This window comes from Thermobia domestica, chromosome 9, assembly GCF_964235325.1.
Source record: "Thermobia domestica chromosome 9, izTheDome1.hap1.1, whole genome shotgun sequence".
NCBI lineage: Eukaryota > Metazoa > Arthropoda > Insecta > Zygentoma > Lepismatidae > Thermobia > Thermobia domestica.
In genome coordinates, this window is record NC_137462.1 from 166975164 (window position 1) to 166994220 (window position 19057).

At 36.7% G+C, this 19057-nt stretch overlaps 1 protein-coding gene across 2 annotated transcripts in view; it reads left to right on the forward strand.

Moving 5' to 3' along the window:
• Window positions 1–19057, forward strand: part of LOC145695180 (V-type proton ATPase catalytic subunit A) — a 57555-nt gene that overhangs the window by 5392 nt on the left and 33106 nt on the right. For both annotated transcript variants that reach the window (XM_081772145.1, XM_081772146.1), the window contains exons 2-5: window positions 10164–10249; window positions 11065–11177; window positions 12491–12718; window positions 17297–17434. In XM_081772145.1, the coding sequence (XP_081628271.1) occupies window positions 10174–10249; window positions 11065–11177; window positions 12491–12718; window positions 17297–17434 (555 nt within the window). In that variant the 5' untranslated portion in view covers window positions 10164–10173. The remainder of the gene's footprint in view (window positions 1–10163; window positions 10250–11064; window positions 11178–12490; window positions 12719–17296; window positions 17435–19057) is intronic.

The window sequence follows — 19057 nt, forward strand, 5'->3', positions numbered from 1 at the left end:
CATGCTATCATTACACTGTTTACATTTCATAAGATTTACACAAATACGTAGCCACGTAAGGTATCGACACAGTTATTGCATTCAAATATTCCCCAATGTGCCATTACTTCTGAGGCAGTTATCCACAGGAGTAAGCATTTCGCCTATACCTAGAGATGCAAAAAAGCCGGCTTTTTTGGGGAAAAACGAGAATTTTGGAAATTTTGCCTTTTTTCATTTTCATGATTTTTCTGTTTAAATAGCTTTCTTATAGTATACTCTAAAGTTAAAATAAGATTCCATGACCTAAATGCCATATATCGCTCTGGAATTCACCATCATGATGGATGGAGCATATGGTTTATGAATTAAAGTAAACATAAAGTACGTAGTATTTGAGGGCAATTTTAGAAGCTCTTTAACTTCTGATTTATCGACATTTTTTTAATTCTCTAGATCATTTCTTTTTAGTTATTCGTGTTTCACTTCTTAGAGTTTAGTATTCCAGCTTCTAGCACATAATTAAACTTATGTTTCTCAATATATCCATTCAGGGTTGGCTGGTTTAAACAAAACAAAAAAAAAAAAAAAAAGAAGAACGAAAAATGCTTTAAATCGTGCGAACTTCATGCTGACGTTTCCACATATCAAACCATCCACATTACATTTATCTACTTTTCACCTTTTAATCAAGGGGTCCCGTGTTTAATTCTTGGTCGAACCACAACCAATCTTTCAAGTGTAAATCAAGTAGCGATTCGAGGTGTCCCTCTAAGCGAAAGTCTTCTCCGTGATAACCTTGGTATTCCCATAAGGATTTTGAGCCTAAACATACGAAATGAAACCAAATTATATATTTCTACTTGAGTGAATGCCTGTTGTTTTATAAAGAAACCAAGGTTGCTTAAATATATTGATAGAAATTGCCAAATTTATCAACTGCCTACGTAGCTTCCAACATCAGCTTTGATTTGGCTTTGTTTTAATTTTATTGAATGATATATACATACAAATTTGTAATTTAATACCTTAGTTTTAGCGTAGTGATTATGATACGTTGACCTTAAAATTTTACATACAATACATTTAAAGTAATAACAGGATTTTCCCAATGGCTAAGGCGGGAGTTTCCCGATTTATGTATAATTCTGTATAATGTTTTTACTTGTGTAACTGTTTCTTTTTGTCCTTCTGAAATAACTCTTGACAATTATATTAACAAGTAGGCCTATGTAAAGATCAGTACAAGGAATTTGTATCAGAAGTCCTTCGTGAGTGAGTCGGCAATCGCATTTGTGACCAATTAGTCCCTGTTTCTTGTCCAAATGGACAATTTCTCTTGGATGTAAGCCGAGAAGAGGTTTGGATTCCGCTTTAAGCTTGTGTGACAACGAAACACTATTCTGGTCAGAAATAGAACAACTTTTGGAAAAATCTGGAACCGGTTTTGAAAACCGGATCCGATGAAAAACCGAACCTATTTTGGAGAAAACCGATAACCGGTTTCGCTGGAAACTGAAACTGTTTTGAAGAGAACCGAAACCGGTTTCTGTGCCCGCCACTAATTTTGATACAGTGACAACGACGTTCATTTATTGCCATTGAATAAAATGATTGAAAGAGTAGATTCAGCTTTACACATTAGCCCTGCAACTGTGAAAGGCATCACAAAAGAGAAGTGTCCGAAACAGCGCCGTAACTTAAATTTGGCCCCCCTAGAAAGTTGTTTAGGCCCGCCGCAGAATTCGAGAATAGCCCCTTCTTTCAATCTTTCGCTGTGTGGGTCCTTGGAGCCTGTGGGCCCTCCCGCACGGCAAGGTCTGCGGGGACGTTAGTTACGCCCCTGGGCCCATTCCATACATGACAAATTAAGTGGACAATGTTGGTAAATCTCAAAGCCATACGAATAAAGATAATTTCTAGGGCCCCTAATAAGACATTTTACTGAAATGGGGCCACGACACATTTTTGTTTTATTTACCTTTTGTGTGTTGTTTTGTTTATGTAATGTAGTGAACCTATTTGATGCTTAATTTATAATTTCACGTTCGTATCGTATATGGAGTAAGAAAATTTTGTCTTAAAGTGGACCGCCTTGAATGGCGGGAGCTTCCCTGGGAGTCAGTTTCCCCCTTCCTCCAAGTTACGACCCTGGTCCGAAAGATCTCGCTGAACCAACGGAAACTTTATATCTACCCAGGAAAGAAGCATAATGGTAGGTAGAGATGCAAAAAAGCCGGCTTTTTTTTGGGGGGGGGGGGAACGAGGATTTTGGAAATTCTGGCTTTTTTCATTTTCATGATACAACCTTGAATACAGTTTTATAGAAATAATCAGTAGCGGATTCAGAAAAGTATTTTGGGAAGTGTTTCTCTGCGTAATGTTTGTTTTTTCTAAAATTTCCTAATTTTTATTTGGGAGGAGCTAGAAGTTTGAGTATAGGCATAACATATTTCGTTTTGTTTGTATTCAGCAATAATCTTCCGGATACAACCTTGAAGATCATTTTATACTGATAATCAGTGGCGGATTTAGAAAAGTATTTTGGGAGGGTTTTTCCATATTAATGTTTAGTTTAGTTTTTCTAAAAATACCTAATTTTTATTTGAGGAGAGCTTGAAGTTTATAAGTAAAGGCATTACAAATATTTCGATTGTTTTAGAAATTCCGTAATTTCGGGGTACAGGCTTCAATCTGTAAGACATCCCCACCTTAACCCCCTTCGCAAATCCGTCACTGCTGGTAATTAGTAATAACAACAATTTAAAAACGATAAAGGAAGTCGGCCAGGATTCACAGTATACACACTATCTCTACATTCACAGATGGAATTAAGAAAAACTTTTGTCAAAATGCTCGAATTCGGGGTTGAATCTCACTTTCCGATAGAAGTGCAAAAACTAACCACTCACTCATGGTTGTTGTGCAGTTGTGCCTAACTTAAATATATTCTCTCTATATATGGCTTATGGAATCCGAAGGTTCAATGCCGCGTTCTCAAAAGCTCTCCACTGACTTCTGTCCTTAGCCAATTGTATCCAGTTTCTACTTTGTATTCCTATTTCTGCGAGGTCCATCTTAATATTGTCCTCCCATCTGCGCCTAGGTCTTCGTAATGGTAGTTTTCCGGTTGTTCTTCCAGTTAAGATTTTGAAAGCGTTCCTACTTTCTTTCATCCTGGTTACATGACCTGCCCACCTGAGCCTCCTAAATTTGATGATCCTAACAATGTTGGGCAAACCGTATAAATTATGTAGTTCCTCGTTATGAAGTTCCCGCCATTCCCCATTCCCGTTTCTCTTGGGATCCGAATATTAGTTTCAGAATCTTGTTCTCAAATACTTTCAATCAATGTTCTTCCTTCCAAGTAAGCGACCATGTTTCACAACCATACAGAACAGGCATGATTATCGTTATATATTTTTTACGCTTTAAATTCCTCGACAGAATTCGCGACGACAAAATATTTTGAACTTAATAACAACACGAATTTCCTGATTTCAGTCGAATTTAATTCTTTGTAGATATGATTTTGGTTTGGTAATATTGATCCTAGATATTTGAAAGTATCCACTTTGTCGAAAGTATTAGTTGATATTTTAACGCATCCACAATTTGCCGTATTACGATCCCGGTATTAGTTTTCTCTCCATTTATTTCTAAACCCATGTCCCTGCAAGCGTTTAGTAAGGCCTATGCATTTCTTTCTATTGTTTTCCTATCATCCCCTATTAAATTTAAATCATCAGCATACGCCATAGACTGGTGAATACCATTCAGCTCTAGGGCCTGGTTGCTATCTTTAATTTTCCTTATAGCATACTCCGGAACAATGCTGAATAATAATGGCGATAACGCATCTCCTTGTTCCAGACCATTCTCGACGTTGAAGCTCATCGACAAGAATTTTTCTGCTCGTACTTTACTCTGGAATTCATTTTAATTAATTTAACTAGCTTTTTCTTGTGAATTAAAACAGTGATTGATTCTTTCCACTCTTCTTAAATGTATTCCATAGTTTTTTTTTTTTTTCTCCCAACAGAAAGGTTGAATTCCTGTCGTTAAAATTCAGAAACCTTCAGGACTGGGTAAACCGTGATGGTGGTTATAAGCCTAGGAAACCACACGATCAGATGAATGGTCTATTACGCATATGATCCATGAACAGAAATTTCGGTACTTGCGCGATTCTAAATAAGCTTAAGGAATAGTCAGTGCATTATAGAATTCGGAATTTTACCGATTTTGCATATCCGAAGCACCTGATAGGTCGTAACAGATTATTACGTATGTGATCAATGAGTGAAAAATTTGTTCGAAATATCCATACGATGTATATGAAAGTTAAAGTAAAAGTTAAGTTTCAAGAATGTGCAGAACCACTCGAAACCAAGCTCTTGATGTACAGCCTATAAGATTATCAAATAAATGTATTTCTCATGTTTTATTTTGTTTTGTTTCAAAAAGAGGGTGTGTGACATTTTGAAGTAAAAATACTACATACAATTTTGCTAGTTATTTGTATGTTATTTTTTAAAAATAAGAGTACTTAGTTTTGTGTATAAGAGGTTACAAAATTATTACATCTATTGGTTAATCCTTAGAAATTCATAATGTAAATACCGGTATGTTAAGAATTTTAAAAATAATCTTTTCGAAATTCATAGCTTATTTTAGGTTTTATATTATTACCTACATCAGCCACTAATTAAATGAGTTTTTGTGCTGTAGAGAAGCGAAACAGTCTGCTTTATCAATTTAATGCAAAATTTAAAAAAAAAAAAAAAAAAAATCCCAAGCAAAAAAGTGAAGCGGAGATTTTTTTTTTCAAAAAAGCAGTTTTTTTTCCAAGCCCTTGCATCTCTAATAGTAGGGAATAAAGCCTAGGATTTCTACAGTAAACGGCACTAAACTGTCTACAATTGAAAGTCATTATCTAATGTAAGTAATTTGCAATTAAAAAAAAAAAAAAAAAGATATAACATTATGGGCTATACGCAGGTCGTTCTGACTAGTGTTTGGTGCCATACTAAAGAGTTAGACTAACGTATGTTTCCTGCAGTAGTCAGGCCTTTAGTATGACGCTATTCATACATCAAACTGACTCTGTATAAGGCTCTGTGTTTAGAAGTAACGATTGTTTTCTTTTATGATTTTGTAAACAATATTGACGCAATACTTTCTGTATGTTTCTTTTTTCTGATTCTTTCGTCAGGCATGATTTTAAATATTTTTGTTGTAATACATAGGTGGTTCTTTTCCCATAAAGAATGCCTCTTGTTCTATTTATACAGAATATAAATGTGGCAACGGCGCTAGATCGCACGTGAGTTGTTAGAGCTCTTCTTAGCGCGGCCTCACTCTGTTTAATCGTTTTTGACTTTAATAAAATAATCCTCTTATTTTTTCATGGTACACATAGCAACACCTGGTTCACCACGCATAATTTTTTAAACAATAAAAATTTATAACGGTAGTATCCGTTTGCATTATATATATGCAGGGGGCGGTGATTAGGGGGCAGTTGCCCCTCTCCCAACTTTTTTGAAGTGACCCCTTAATGTATATAGTTTAATTTGAATATGTAAAGTTTTTGTACGTATTACTGTTTCATAGAAATAAAATATAAAATTTGCCGTGGCGTAAGTACGTATTGGTTATTTGTCTTCCCGTGGAGTTGAGAAAGCTGTAAGAATTGAGTTTTAATTGCCACGGAAAATGGCTCAATAATTAATCTTTTGGTGCGCAATAATTCCAGCGTACTTTCATTTCTGCTTACAAGGGCTCGATATGTTAGTTAGCTGCTTTGAAACTAATTGAGAGAACATTTGGCAAAACAAGAAAAGTCTTCCATAAGTTATTATTCTTTAATTGCACAAAAATCGATAGTTCCTAAAATGTATTTTTTCTTTGTAATAGTAAGGAATATAGATTAAAAAGGGAGTAATAAGAATCAACTTCTACAGGGTGTTTATCGGTTACGAAAGTCACGAGAGTCGCGAAAAAGTTACGAAATCAGAAAACGGTCATGAAAGTCAACAAAGTTACGATATTTAGCTTTTGGGTCACTTTTTTTATCTGTACAAATATACCTATGTAAGTACAAACTGGAAAATTTTGTTCTATAGAACGTCAAAATTCACCACCAAAAATGTCTGTGGTCGGCTTTAGACTACCAAATCGCAAGCAAAGCACACTTCTATCGCATACATGAAGCACACTTCTATCGCCCAAATTCGCTCTTGAGAATGTTCCGAAATATTGTGGTCTCGTAAAGAAAAGGTCACGAAATTTCACTTTGGAATATTAGTAGACACTCTGTTCTGCCTTTTTCATTGTTTTGCCTACAGCATTTATGATATTCCGCAGTTCAAATTGGTGCAGTTTTTTTCTTTCTTTTTTTCTTTTAGTTGCAGACGCAGCAAGGTCCTTTTTTGAACAGAAAACCAGAACACAGTTGAGAATTCTTGAAGAGCATTGCCAGAACGAACTTAAAAAGAATTATTATTATTATTATTATTATTATTATTATTATTATTATTATTGTTATTATTATTATTATTATTATTATTTTTTTTTTTTTTCGAAATTTATATGAAATTGTATATTAAATGTATTTGATTAAATTCAATAGATAATACATTTACATATTTGAAACCTGCGTATTAGGGAATCTGTTGAATTAGCTATATTGGGCTGTCACTTTTTATCACCTTACACATATTGAAAATGAAGATATAACCAGTAGCCACCGGCTACTATTTAACAAAATGTTCACCATCCTCTTAGGTATTGATCAACACCAATATCATCTCTCTATGACTTACGGTTCCCGAGATATGGTTTCTTAAATCTCCCGAAATCGGAACTGTTTTGGCCAATATTTTGGGAGCGGTAAGTCGTAGAGATAATATCGGTGTTGATCAATACCTAAGAGGATAGTGAAAATTTTGGTACCAAAGGGTGACCGGTGGCTGCTGGCCAAATCACACAATTTTCCAGACAGAATTTCAAGATGTTCATGAGCAAGGAATCAAATCTCTTCTTAGATTTTCGTTGTTCAAGAGTACAAAGGGCTATTACCAACTTGCGTTGCTCTTGTCAATTTACTTAATAAGATATGAAATACGATATACGGTATTTTAACTGAAAAAATAATATCCTATTATACAACCTTTCGTCAAACAGTGTTAGAAATAATCAGTAAAACTAACATTGATATACAAATATTCAGACCGTGATGCTCCCCCACTTTTGATGTCCAATCGCCGCCACTGTATGTACGTAATAGACTAGTAAATGCAATGTAACTATCAAAGTACATTATCACTCTAAATATCAATCACTGAGTCTTAGAACTAAGTTTAAACTATATAAGTATTTGCTGCTTTTTAGTTCATTTTATGTGAGTTGGATTAAATTTAGAGGAAATACATTTTTTGTGTGCAACCTAATATGAAATTCTGCTTTTTGTCTTTGTATGTCAAATTTTGGCCTTATATCTAACATACCCTATTACAATGTTGATCATTTCATTATTTTGAAAATTCCTGGTAATATATAAGAAATGTGTCCAAAAGTATCTGTATCTGGTATCTGTGAAAAAATGGTATCGGTACATCTCTACTCGATTGAAAACTTGTTCAACTCAAGTCACTTTTTACGATTTGGAGGTTCCGTAATGCTTGGAGACTCCCTCCCCCCTCATTCCGGAGTCTGCAGGGCCGTTACTTCAGCCAGTGCTATGAGCACGTAATTTTGTGAAAGTGTTGCCCTATTTTTCTTGACTGCTAATTGCATTGTCCTTCAACTGTATCATGGACTAATCCGCTCTGTGGTGAACTATGAGTACGTTGTTTATGGATTCGCCAGGCCTACCACGTTACACAGTAATCGGTCCACCTTTCTCAGCGCCATCATATGTTCATGCTCTATTTTGCTCCTCTAGAGTCTGTGCTTTACCATCCTTCTGCACTGGTGGTTGAACACTACCAGACCTTTTGGATGACCTTGCTGTCGAAGTTCCCCCTTTTGTCAGTTATGCTTTCTACCCACTCTCCAATAGAAGATACTTCGTTTAATTATTCCTTTCAATCTTACACAAAGCAAGCCTGAAACCAGCTCTCAGGAATATCAACAAGAATTCCGCTCCTTTCTACAACAGTTTCAGAACTATACTGTCTTGTTCACTGATGGTTCCAAAGATACACCTGCACTTATTTGTGGCATTAAATTACACGCCTTTTTCAGTATTCACTGCTGAGCTGGTTGCAGTTTTACAGGAGGCTGCTCTAAGTAGCTTCCTTGGTGTGCAAAGTAAACGTTCCTTAGTCCAGCAAAAGCTCGTATTATTTCATACGTTATTAGCACAGGGATGTGAAATAATTCTGCTAGGTCCCGAGCCATGTTGGAATAGCTGGTAGTGAAGAGGCAAACAATGCAGCGAAAGTTTCTGCATGTGGATTATCCTGATCATGCTCAGCCTAGTTTTTTGTAACCAGCAAACTTACAAACATTGCTTGGAGATAACCACTGAATGATTTCTCCAGTTTTTCTATCTTGGTCACCTGCATGCCCCACCCGCATTGTAATTGACCTAGCGTTTATACTAATTTCTCGCTTCGAACTGTTTGCACCGGGATACGGACAAAATCTCGCGGCCGAAACATCGCCGCCCAAAATCTCGCCTGCCAAAACCTCGCGGGACAAAATCTCGCCGGGCCAAAACCTCGCGTGGCCAAAACCTCGCGGGACAAAATCTCGCCGGGCCAAAACCTTGCGTTGCCAAAACCTCGCCACCCAAAATCTCGCCGGGCCAAAACCTTGCCGCGAATGAAACTTTTCTTTAAAATTTACCCAATGAGTTTCTTAATATGCAGTTCCACATTACAAATAATAATAATAATAATAATAATAATAATATAAGAAGAAAAAGAAGATACAAAGCATCGTGTGTGTGGGCTTTCTCGGGTTATTCCCGTTTCCTCCCACTTTCTTTATTCGATCATTTCCTTCATCCTGGTCATCTACGTCTCCTTTAACCTATAGGACATAATCAAGGAACGTCGTAAAAACTCATATATTATTTCATACTTTCATAAATATTATTAGATTTTTGCTGAAATTTTAAGTTTTTGGATGTTCCAAAGTTCACGAAATTAACCCCGTTAATTGTTATTACTTTCCCTATGCAGACTTTCTTTCCCTATAACCAGTTTGAAAACATCCTGTCGCCCTATCTTCACATTGAAATCCTCTAATACAGAAATAGAATTTTCATATGGTATCGCGGGACTTGGTCAAATACCCGTGTTACTTTTTCTGAAACAGCGTCTTTTATACCTTCATCCTTATCAGTTGGAACGTTTACATTTTGGTCAGGCGAGATTTTGGGTATGGCGATATTTTGGGACGCGAGGTTTTGGCCAGGCGAGGTTTTGGCCCCGCGAGGTTTTGGGAGGCGAGGTTGTCGCCGCGAGGTTTTGTACCCAAACCGTTTGCACCATGTATTTGACGTTCATCTTTTATACTAACTTGAGCATTTATTTACCCTTGTTGCATGGCCCTGGCAAAAGATTAATATTACACTAGTGCTAATTTTACCCTTGTACTTTTGCCGCTATTGGTATGTTTGATTTTTTTCGTAGCAGACTCGTTATTGAATTTACAGTAACGAATGCAAAGATACCTTTGCAGTATAACGCTCCAAATGACTTATTCTTATTAGCTGACAACTACAGAAACATAGCGTTAGAATATTATTTTTGTACAAACGGAAGACTCAATTCGAGTATTTTTCTGCAAGCAGACTGAATGCGAACTTTCCGCAATTACTTTATATTTGATCTTCGACACAATCACTTTGATTACGGTCTAGTTCGCATTTATGTGCGTGCACCTGTTTGATCCCATAGGCAAACGGTTGGTCAAATGATTCGGATCCAGCGTTAAACTGCGTGAGTCTTCCGTAGCGTCCTACATATCCTGTGTGTTAAAGGTAACATTAATTTCCAAACTTAGGAAACATCTGTTAAGTTCAGATGATTTTACGTTCAGTTAGGAAATTTGATGTCTTCCACAATATGGTATGTCATACGATGTTTTCAGTGTGACTTGTAGAATCACTTAATTTCGTTCAATATACTTTTAAATACATTTCTCAGTGTAGAATTTTTCATTTTCAGAAAGGCCAATATGTCGAAATTACCCTTAATTCGAGATGAAGACCGGGAAAGCAAATATGGTTACGTTTTTGCTGTGTCCGGACCTGGTAAGTACTTTACAAGATAATACGTATACTGAGTTATTGTTAACGGTACTGTGATTCTTACTAAGTTAACATTATCAATTTTTAATAAGCACTTTGAAAAAATCTGCATAGGATCTACTGACAGCGTGGATGTATCCTGCAAGGGCCTACAATAGGCTTTTGAATCCTAATATAAATTCGAAGATTTCGGCCATGGCACATTTTTGCTTGGAACATAATCTTGAAAGTGGTGCACAAGTCAGTTTGTGAAAGTCCTCTTGCCAGTGGATAATAGAAAAAAAAATAATACAATATTCATAATTTCTGTTCCTCATCTTTCGTTCTGCAGTTGGAGTTAACATAAATTACCAAAAATTTACATTGAACCAAAAGCAGGATTTGTAGTTTCTTGGAAACCATGTAGAATTTTCATCATAAATCAAATACTTCTTGATTCCAAATTCGATTTTCCTTTTATTCAAAAAGTGATTCACTTTTTTGTTTCTTGGATGGTTTTATTGTGCCAATGTCAATACTTTTTTTGAAAATCATTTCTAAATGTTAAATATACCCTGCAGTGTTTTTTTTTTTTTTTTTTTAAGAACAATACTACTCTTGTACCCTCGTACTAGACTACTAAGAGAACAGAATTTAATATATCGAAGTGGTTGGTAATTTTAGTTAAATTATGTTCAACCTCATGAATGTAGTTAAAGAAATGAGACTTCGTAATAGTATGTTTCGAAGGGATTTGATTAATTTCCAGGAAAATAAGTATCTGTACAAAATAGCTTTGCCTCAATGTGGTTATAAATAATTTTTTCCCCTTCTTTCAGTGGTCACAGCGGAACATATGGCTGGTTCTGCTATGTATGAATTGGTGAGAGTAGGTTATTCTGAATTGGTCGGAGAGATCATTAGACTGGAAGGTGATATGGCAACTATTCAGGTAAGAGCCTATTTTTTTTAATTTTATTATCTTCTAATGCTTGAGATTTGTAGTTTTCATATTGATATATATATATTTTTTTTTTTTCGATTTATAAACCACATATGAATGGCAAATTTTTCTTGTAGATTACTTTTAAGCCGACAATGTAGAATGCGTGAGTAATTCCGAAAGCTCAAATTTCCTTACACGTGCTTCTCACACATATGGAAGTAATGTTCTCCTGCTCAGATCCAAAGGGGTGTCTCATCAGGCTTTATCTGGCTTGAGAAAATATGAACTGATGGAGCCAGACCAGGACTAAGGTGGTAAAACTGTATATTGAAGGCTTAGATCGCGTAATTTCAGCTGTTTATTTCGCTTGATGCACAGGGGCACTATTCTGAAGATTTTATGTCGCAGCATTACTGTTTGAAAGTCTAGACGGGTGAATGAAGTATATTATTCTGCATAATCTGTGCTTTAAACTTTGTGCGTTTTGTCCCCTGTTTAATCTCTTTATCGTAGTGATACATCCAGGTTTTTTTCATTGCTAGTAATCGTGCCGGAGTTTATTTCCTTCACGTTCAAGTTGAGCAATGGTTTATGGCCCTTCAGATTCGTAAATCTTCTCAGGCTCGTGCGAGTCCGGATCATTGTGATTTATGATAATACGGATTCTCGGAAAATGCTCTTTCTCTACCTTTCGTTTTGCTGATATTCGGCAGTCACGAGAACGTCAGTGGGTTTGATTTAAGATTTCGGAAACCATAAGGTTTGTCTTTCTGCGCGTGTTACGTCCGTTGGATATCACATTTACTTTCCTACTTGCTATATACGAAGGAGCTGTTCTATAAGATTGGATCTTTTCCTTACGTATCTCGTTCAGGGACTTGGTTTAGAGAAATAAAGTTAATGACAATATAGATTTCTCCGTTCAGATGTTAAACTTCATGTTCACTTTATAAGCCTGAAAAACGCAGAACAACTTCAATCAATATTATGCATTTTGATGCATGGCTTTAGGACTTTCAATGCAAATGGCCTTTAAATTTTTTAAACATAATCTGGTCATTAACATTTCAGCTTCGCTCGTTTTTACATGTCAGTCCTTTTCGTATACTACATAAACCCATATCATAATTTAAGTTTAAAGTTTCTTTCAGAAATAACACTGGAAATCAATGTTGATTATTTTTATTATTAATCGTTAAAATATTGTTTCTAATTTTTTTCCTGCTTCAGTGGGTGTTTAAATATAGGATATTTGAGATGCTGTTCAATTACTGCAGTAAACATAAAAAATGCGCCACTAATTCTTGTTCCTGTACTAGGTATACGAAGATACATCTGGTGTCACTGTTGGAGATCCTGTACTTCGTACTGGAAAACCCTTATCGGTTGAACTGGGGCCTGGCATTATGAACAGTATATTTGATGGTATTCAGCGACCACTACAAGACATTAACGAGTTGACACAGAGCATTTATATTCCGAAAGGTGTTAATGTGCCGGCTTTAAGTCGTACACAGAAGTGGGATTTTACACCACATAACGTCAAGGTAAGATTTTTTTATTTATTTTATTTTATTTATTTTATTTTTTTGGGTAGTGTAGAAAAAGTGTTATTGAAACTTCCATTTTACGAGTTTTACTTTTAAACTTGTATGCCGCTTTTGCCTTTGGTTCCCGATGAGAATACTCGGTCGAAAAGATTTAACAGCTTTTGCAAGCTAGTCGTCCCGAGTGAAGTTGTGCCTGGGTGTTCCTCATTCAGACCAGACAAATGTCGGGATTGTACCTAATATACAGGTCCCAGTCTGCCTCCTTCCTTCTCTATTACTTTCTTCCTTCACTTTATAGTGCGCTCATAGATGGATGTCATCCCCCAACCCTCATACATGACGAGCTTAAAGCCGTTAATGCCTAGAAATACAGGGGTAGACACAAAAATCTAAACACTTCATACAGGACACGTAAGTTTGGCCCTCCACTGTACAACGCGTGTTGCGGTTGCCGATCGTTTTTGTTTTCAATGTGTCGTGTAGACCTTCCTCTTCCGTCAGCAGTAATCCGTTCACCTGTGACTGTCGTGGCGTGAAAGTGGTGCGGTAAAATGGGCAACCTGACGCTTCCAAAGAGGCATGATCGTTGGCGCCCGTCTGGTTGGAGCTTCAGGGGCGAACATTGTGGGGGTATCGAAAGGCACTACGTCCAATGTCAGGAGGGCATACTCAATTCATGGGCAAACGACGTCTGCAGAGCACAACAGTGGTCGAAAGACAATCTTGTCAGATAGGGACCGGAGGGCATTAAAACAGATTGTAGCAGCTAAAAAGACCACTGCAATGATCCGGCCTACAGAACCCGGTTTCATCGAAAACAGTGCGACGGGAACTTCATAAAATGAAAATTCATGGTAGGTCCGTTATCGCCAAACCCCTGGTCACAGCAGTAAATGCGAAGAGGCGTATCCAGTGGTGCAAGGACCACAAGGCGTGGACTCATGAGCAGTGAAAACACGTAATGTGATCCGATGAATCGACCTTCACCTTGTTTCCAACAACCGGTCGTGTTTAAGTATGGAGAACACCGTCGCAGGCCTATGATACAGACTGTCTGCTCCCAATTGTAAAGCATGGGGGTGGTTCTGTTACAGTATGGGCAGTGATATGTGGTTTTCCGCAGGTCCCATCATAGCCCTGCATGGAATGATGAATGCTAAGGCGTATGAGGCCATTTTGGGGGACCGGGTTCTACCCATGGCCCAAATATTGTTCCCTGATGGTGATGACATCTACCAAGATGATTTGGCACCCTTTCACGCTGCAAAAACGGCGAAATCATGGTTTCAGGAGCTATCACACCTCCCCTGGGTTCCGCAATCACCAGATCTGAACATCATTGAGCCATTGTGGTCTGAGTTAGAAAGGCGTGTTCGGTCTCATTACCCTCCACCAGCATCCCTTATGGAACTGGAGCATGTTTTGGAGGAACAATGGTACAAAATTCCACACACCACGATTCCGGAGCTGTATACGTCCATTCCACGTCGGATCCAAACTGTTTTGGACGCAAAAGGAGGCCCCACACCATACTAGATTATTTTCACACTTTTGCAAAAGTTTTAGATTTTTTGTTCAACCCCTGTATGTATAATATACTTTTATGCAGTGTTGGATGAAAGGGAAAGGTAAAACTTGCTCTAGTTTATTTTATTTGGATTTAACATTAGAATGACTCCATAAGTTTGCATAGCGTCCTTGCGCAGCATCATACATATAATCTGTTAAACAAGTAAATAGGCACCTCCAACTGGTGGGACGAATGAGAATTAAATCAAATTGTGGTTAGTTGGGGAGACGCAATGCAAATTTAAAGCACTCTTAAAAATGATATAAGTTGTAAATATAAATTATGCATAGTAGATAAGTGACAACGTAAAGGAGTTACGAAAAAATCTTAAAGAAAAACGTCGTGGGAAGCAAAAAGTAGTGGCATAGATTGGAATTCCTTGTATGACGTCAGTGACAAAACCATAAGGACGAGGTCATCATAGTCTGATTAAGGCAAGATGCTAGCAATTCGAAGACCAGCATTTCAAATCTATAGAAGAAACATTTCTTCTGTTTATAATTTCTGCTGTGTCTGATAAGCTATGCCATATTTTACGCTAAGTATGAGTAAGGTAGACATCGTCGCCTGAGATTCAACACCGTGTATCTCCAATTTTGGCGAATTTGAGTTTCTGATACCATTAGAATCAGCATATGATGGCACACAATCTCGTTAAGTAGTACATCTATATCACGACAAATAGCTCTGTTATTCCCTTAAAAGTAATATCGCGTATAATGAGGCTAAAGTTAGTTTTCAGACAGTTTTTTTTCTCTCCTGTAAAGTTGGTGAAATGTTACTTACGCGGTGTTAAATCTCAGGCGACGATATGCTATTGTTGATATAATTGATTATAAAAATTGTTTTATTACCACGATTACGGCATTGTTTAATTTAGCCTTCTGTGTAATACTCAGAATATTTCGAAATTCTCTAAACTTTTGCATAATTGGATCTTTTAAGATTTTACTTTTTTTTTTTCACATTTGAAATTATATGAAGACGGGAACTACAGTTTGACTGTTTCAAACTATTCGACCGCCGGAAATAGTTCGGAACCAGTAGCAACAACTTCGGCATGGGACTGAGTTACAATATAGAATTGTTTCCCCAAATATGACGGGTCATTTGGTATAAACTACGTGACTGATCGAAAGGGGTTTCACACTAGAAAGTCTACAAGGAGTTGAGATCATCTCAAATTTCATTCCAAGATTTTCATAAATATTGAGTGAGCATCATATTGCAGGAGGAATATAATTAGTTTAAATTAATAGTAATAAACATAATTAGTGGAATTCAAATTATCTATAGACACGAGGTGTATATATATATATAAAATATATATATATATATAAAATAAAATATTCCATTGCCCACCGATTCGCTCGGGTCGGAACTCCCTGTATATATTTAACCGATACCCATAACAATGTCTAAGAGGGTTATTTTTAGCAAAAATATGAAGTAGTGTAAACTTGAATCTTACACATCGAAGCTCTAACGCCTCTGTAATGCTCTCGGCTGACAAAAGAATCTGTTCCATGTATTTCAAGTGATTAAACTTCCTAACTTGTTTTCTCGTCAGGGTGTCTATCGGTCATGAAAGTCATGAAAAAGTCACGAAATCAGAAAACTGTCATGAAAGTCAAGAAATTTAGCTTTTGGGTCACGAATTTTTTTATCTGTACAAATATAAGCACAGACTGGAAAATTTTGTTCTATAAAGCGTCAAAATTCACCACCAAAAATGTCTTTATGATGGGCTTTAGACGCTACTAAATCGCAAGCAAAGCATTCTTCTATCGCATGCATGAAAATTGGGCCTAATTTTCACCCAAATTTGCTGTTGATAATGTTAGGAAATTTTATGGTTCGGTGAAGAAAAGGTCACTAAAAAGTCACGAAATTTCATTTTGGAGTTTTAGTAGACACCCTGCTCGTGTAACATGTTGTGTAGTGCTTATAATATAAAAAGTCATGCATTTAAATACCCGAGCTTCCATATGACAGATTATAAACTAAAATTCCAGACTGCTGGTTCTCCTTATGAGAAGCATTTTCTTGAAACGAAAACCAAAACAGTTAAAATTTTGATTCAAAACTAAGAAATGGACTAGTTCGTAACAGCGCTTTTATCTGTCCTTGTTGATGTGGCATCACAGCACAAACGTCGTATGAACTGATTTACTGTCTGCAGCTATTGTAAAGAGGTATTAGCAGTTTTTTTCCGCATCTATTAGAAGGGCGAAGTGTGGAAATAGAACCAAGCTTTGGTTAAATTAAAAATAAGAAATGCAAGCTTACAATATGATCGAACCCTTAACCTTCAAGTTAGTAGACCTATGTAGTAACCATTTACGCCACGGAGACAGATACGCTACTCAGTTTTAGTTGTGCTGGGTTACGTGTAGTACAAAAATGTAATTGTTTTGTTTCTAGTTTTCTTTATCAAGAGAACAACTAACTATGAGAGAATCGGATGAGAATTTGTTTCGAGCGAGCTGGAACTTTTCAATTATTAAAGGAAAATAAATTGGTTCACTTAGCACGAAGTTTGTCCCAACACACCATCACCAATAGCCGGCGTTGCATAAGTTATTTCATGATTGTCAGGCTATGAAATATTTATGAATAAATTTTCATGAATGTACGTATAAAAGTTATCAGCATTGAGTAAAGTATTAAACAGCATACCTCACGAAATGTAATATTACAAGTTAGTGTTAAGAAACATTAATCTTAGTGCTATTAATGTTCCTAAGATGCTCTTTAACTTTATGGAGACCGTATACCTCCCTGGGACAGGAATTTGTTAGAAGTACTGGAAAGAAAGTTACTGTAATAATTAAGATTAGTAATCTGTATATATAAAATAAGTAACTGGTGTAATTTGAGATTTGTAAGTGATACTCTTATCGATCTCTGAAAAGTTATGATAATTTTAACTTTTTAATTTTATAACACAGAAATTTTCTCCATTTATGTGTGAAAAAATTAAATTCTAAATTGTTTTCACTTAGGTTGGGAGCCACATAACTGGAGGAGATATTTATGGTATGGTATTTGAAAATACTCTGATCAAACACAAAGTTATGCTGCCACCAAGAGCAAAAGGAACAGTGAGATATATTGCTGAACCGGGATCGTACGACATCAATGTAAGTTACAAGACTTTTAACAAAATTAGTTTAGTTGTATGAATTAGTTGTTGTTTTGCCCTGTAAACTTACTCTTCACTTAGATCTGTTTATGCATATTAACGTCTTATTTGTGCGCACCACAATTGTTTACTGCTTACATTAAAAGAATGATAGAATAATTTTATATCTGGCATATATAGCAATGAACTGGTCCATGAGCGAGTTTCCTTTATATTTGTTTTTCTAAGCAACTTATCTCCAATTATATATTAGGTAATAAAAAGAATGCGAATCCTAATGGGATAATTGAATCGCGTTCAGTTCTAAGTTTATATGCATGGATCATATTATTTCTGGATTAGAATGTCTCGAAGAATGTTGGTTTATCATTTCAGTACCCATAGTAATATTTAATTTCAGTTTCTTTTAGCCTGAAACCCCCGAAAAGTTTCCGGACAAACACGAAATAAAGAAATTTTCAAAATGTAACATAATGCATTACAATTTGCTCCCAAATGAAAGGTGAAATATTTTAGAATCCAACGGGAGAAAAGGTCTTGGCCTGTTGTGGATGAATTAAGAAAAATAAACTTAAATATCGCGCCGTTTTGATGGTGCATTACGTACGCGTGCGATACAAAACAGCCATTACACTGCAAATTGAAGATCGAACACACAATAAATGCCTCATAGGTGTCTCTTAAGCTGCTCTGTCTACTTCTTTCTCAGATCTCACTGTTGGGAGTTGTCTATTGCACGCTAGGTAGGTGTGTGTGTTTGTGTTTGTTTGTTTGTGTGTGTGTGTTGAAATGAGATGTAAAGTGTTCCCTATTAGTCAGCATAATGCCCCGTACGAAAAGGGAATTGGGCATTGAAAAGAGAGCAAAAATAGTTACTTTAAGAGAAGAATGCTATACAATACGGAAAATAGCCGCAAAAGTGAAAATATCCCATACTACAGTGCATGATACCTTAAAACGATTTGCTGAAACGGGAAAATCGCTCTCAAGCAAGATCTGAAAGGCCTAGAGCTACAACTGCAAGGGACAAGTACATTATAGTGACAAGCAAACGCAACAGGTTGAAAACAGTGCCCCAAATACAAGCTGAAGTGAACGAAACTTGTGAAAAGCCGATCAGCTATGAAACTGTCCGGACGCGGTTAGTTAATGCGGAACTAAACGGTCGTGTGACAACAAGGAAACCGCTCTTGCGCCCTCAAAACAAAAAGAAGAGATTGCTGTGGGCAAGAAAATTTGCAAGCTGGAGGCCAGAGCAGTGGAACAGGTGCTTATTTACTGACGAATCAAAGTTTGAGCTCTTCAGTCATAGACGCAGGGTTTTCGTGCGTCGCTCCAAGGTCGAAAGACTGCTTCCGTCGTGTATTTTGCCAACGGTAAAGCACGGGGGTGTTTCTGTGATGGTGTGTGGTTGCTTTGGTAACAATCAAGTGGAGGATTTAGTGCAAATACAGAATACAGAAACACAAGTTTAGTGCAATGCAGAAAGAACAGTACTATCAGACTTTGATCAGACACGCAGTGCCATCTGGGAAGAGGCTCATTGGTCGTGGGTTCATCAAACAGCAAGACAATGACCCAAAACACACATCCCGACTTTGTAGAGGGTATTTGTCAGCAA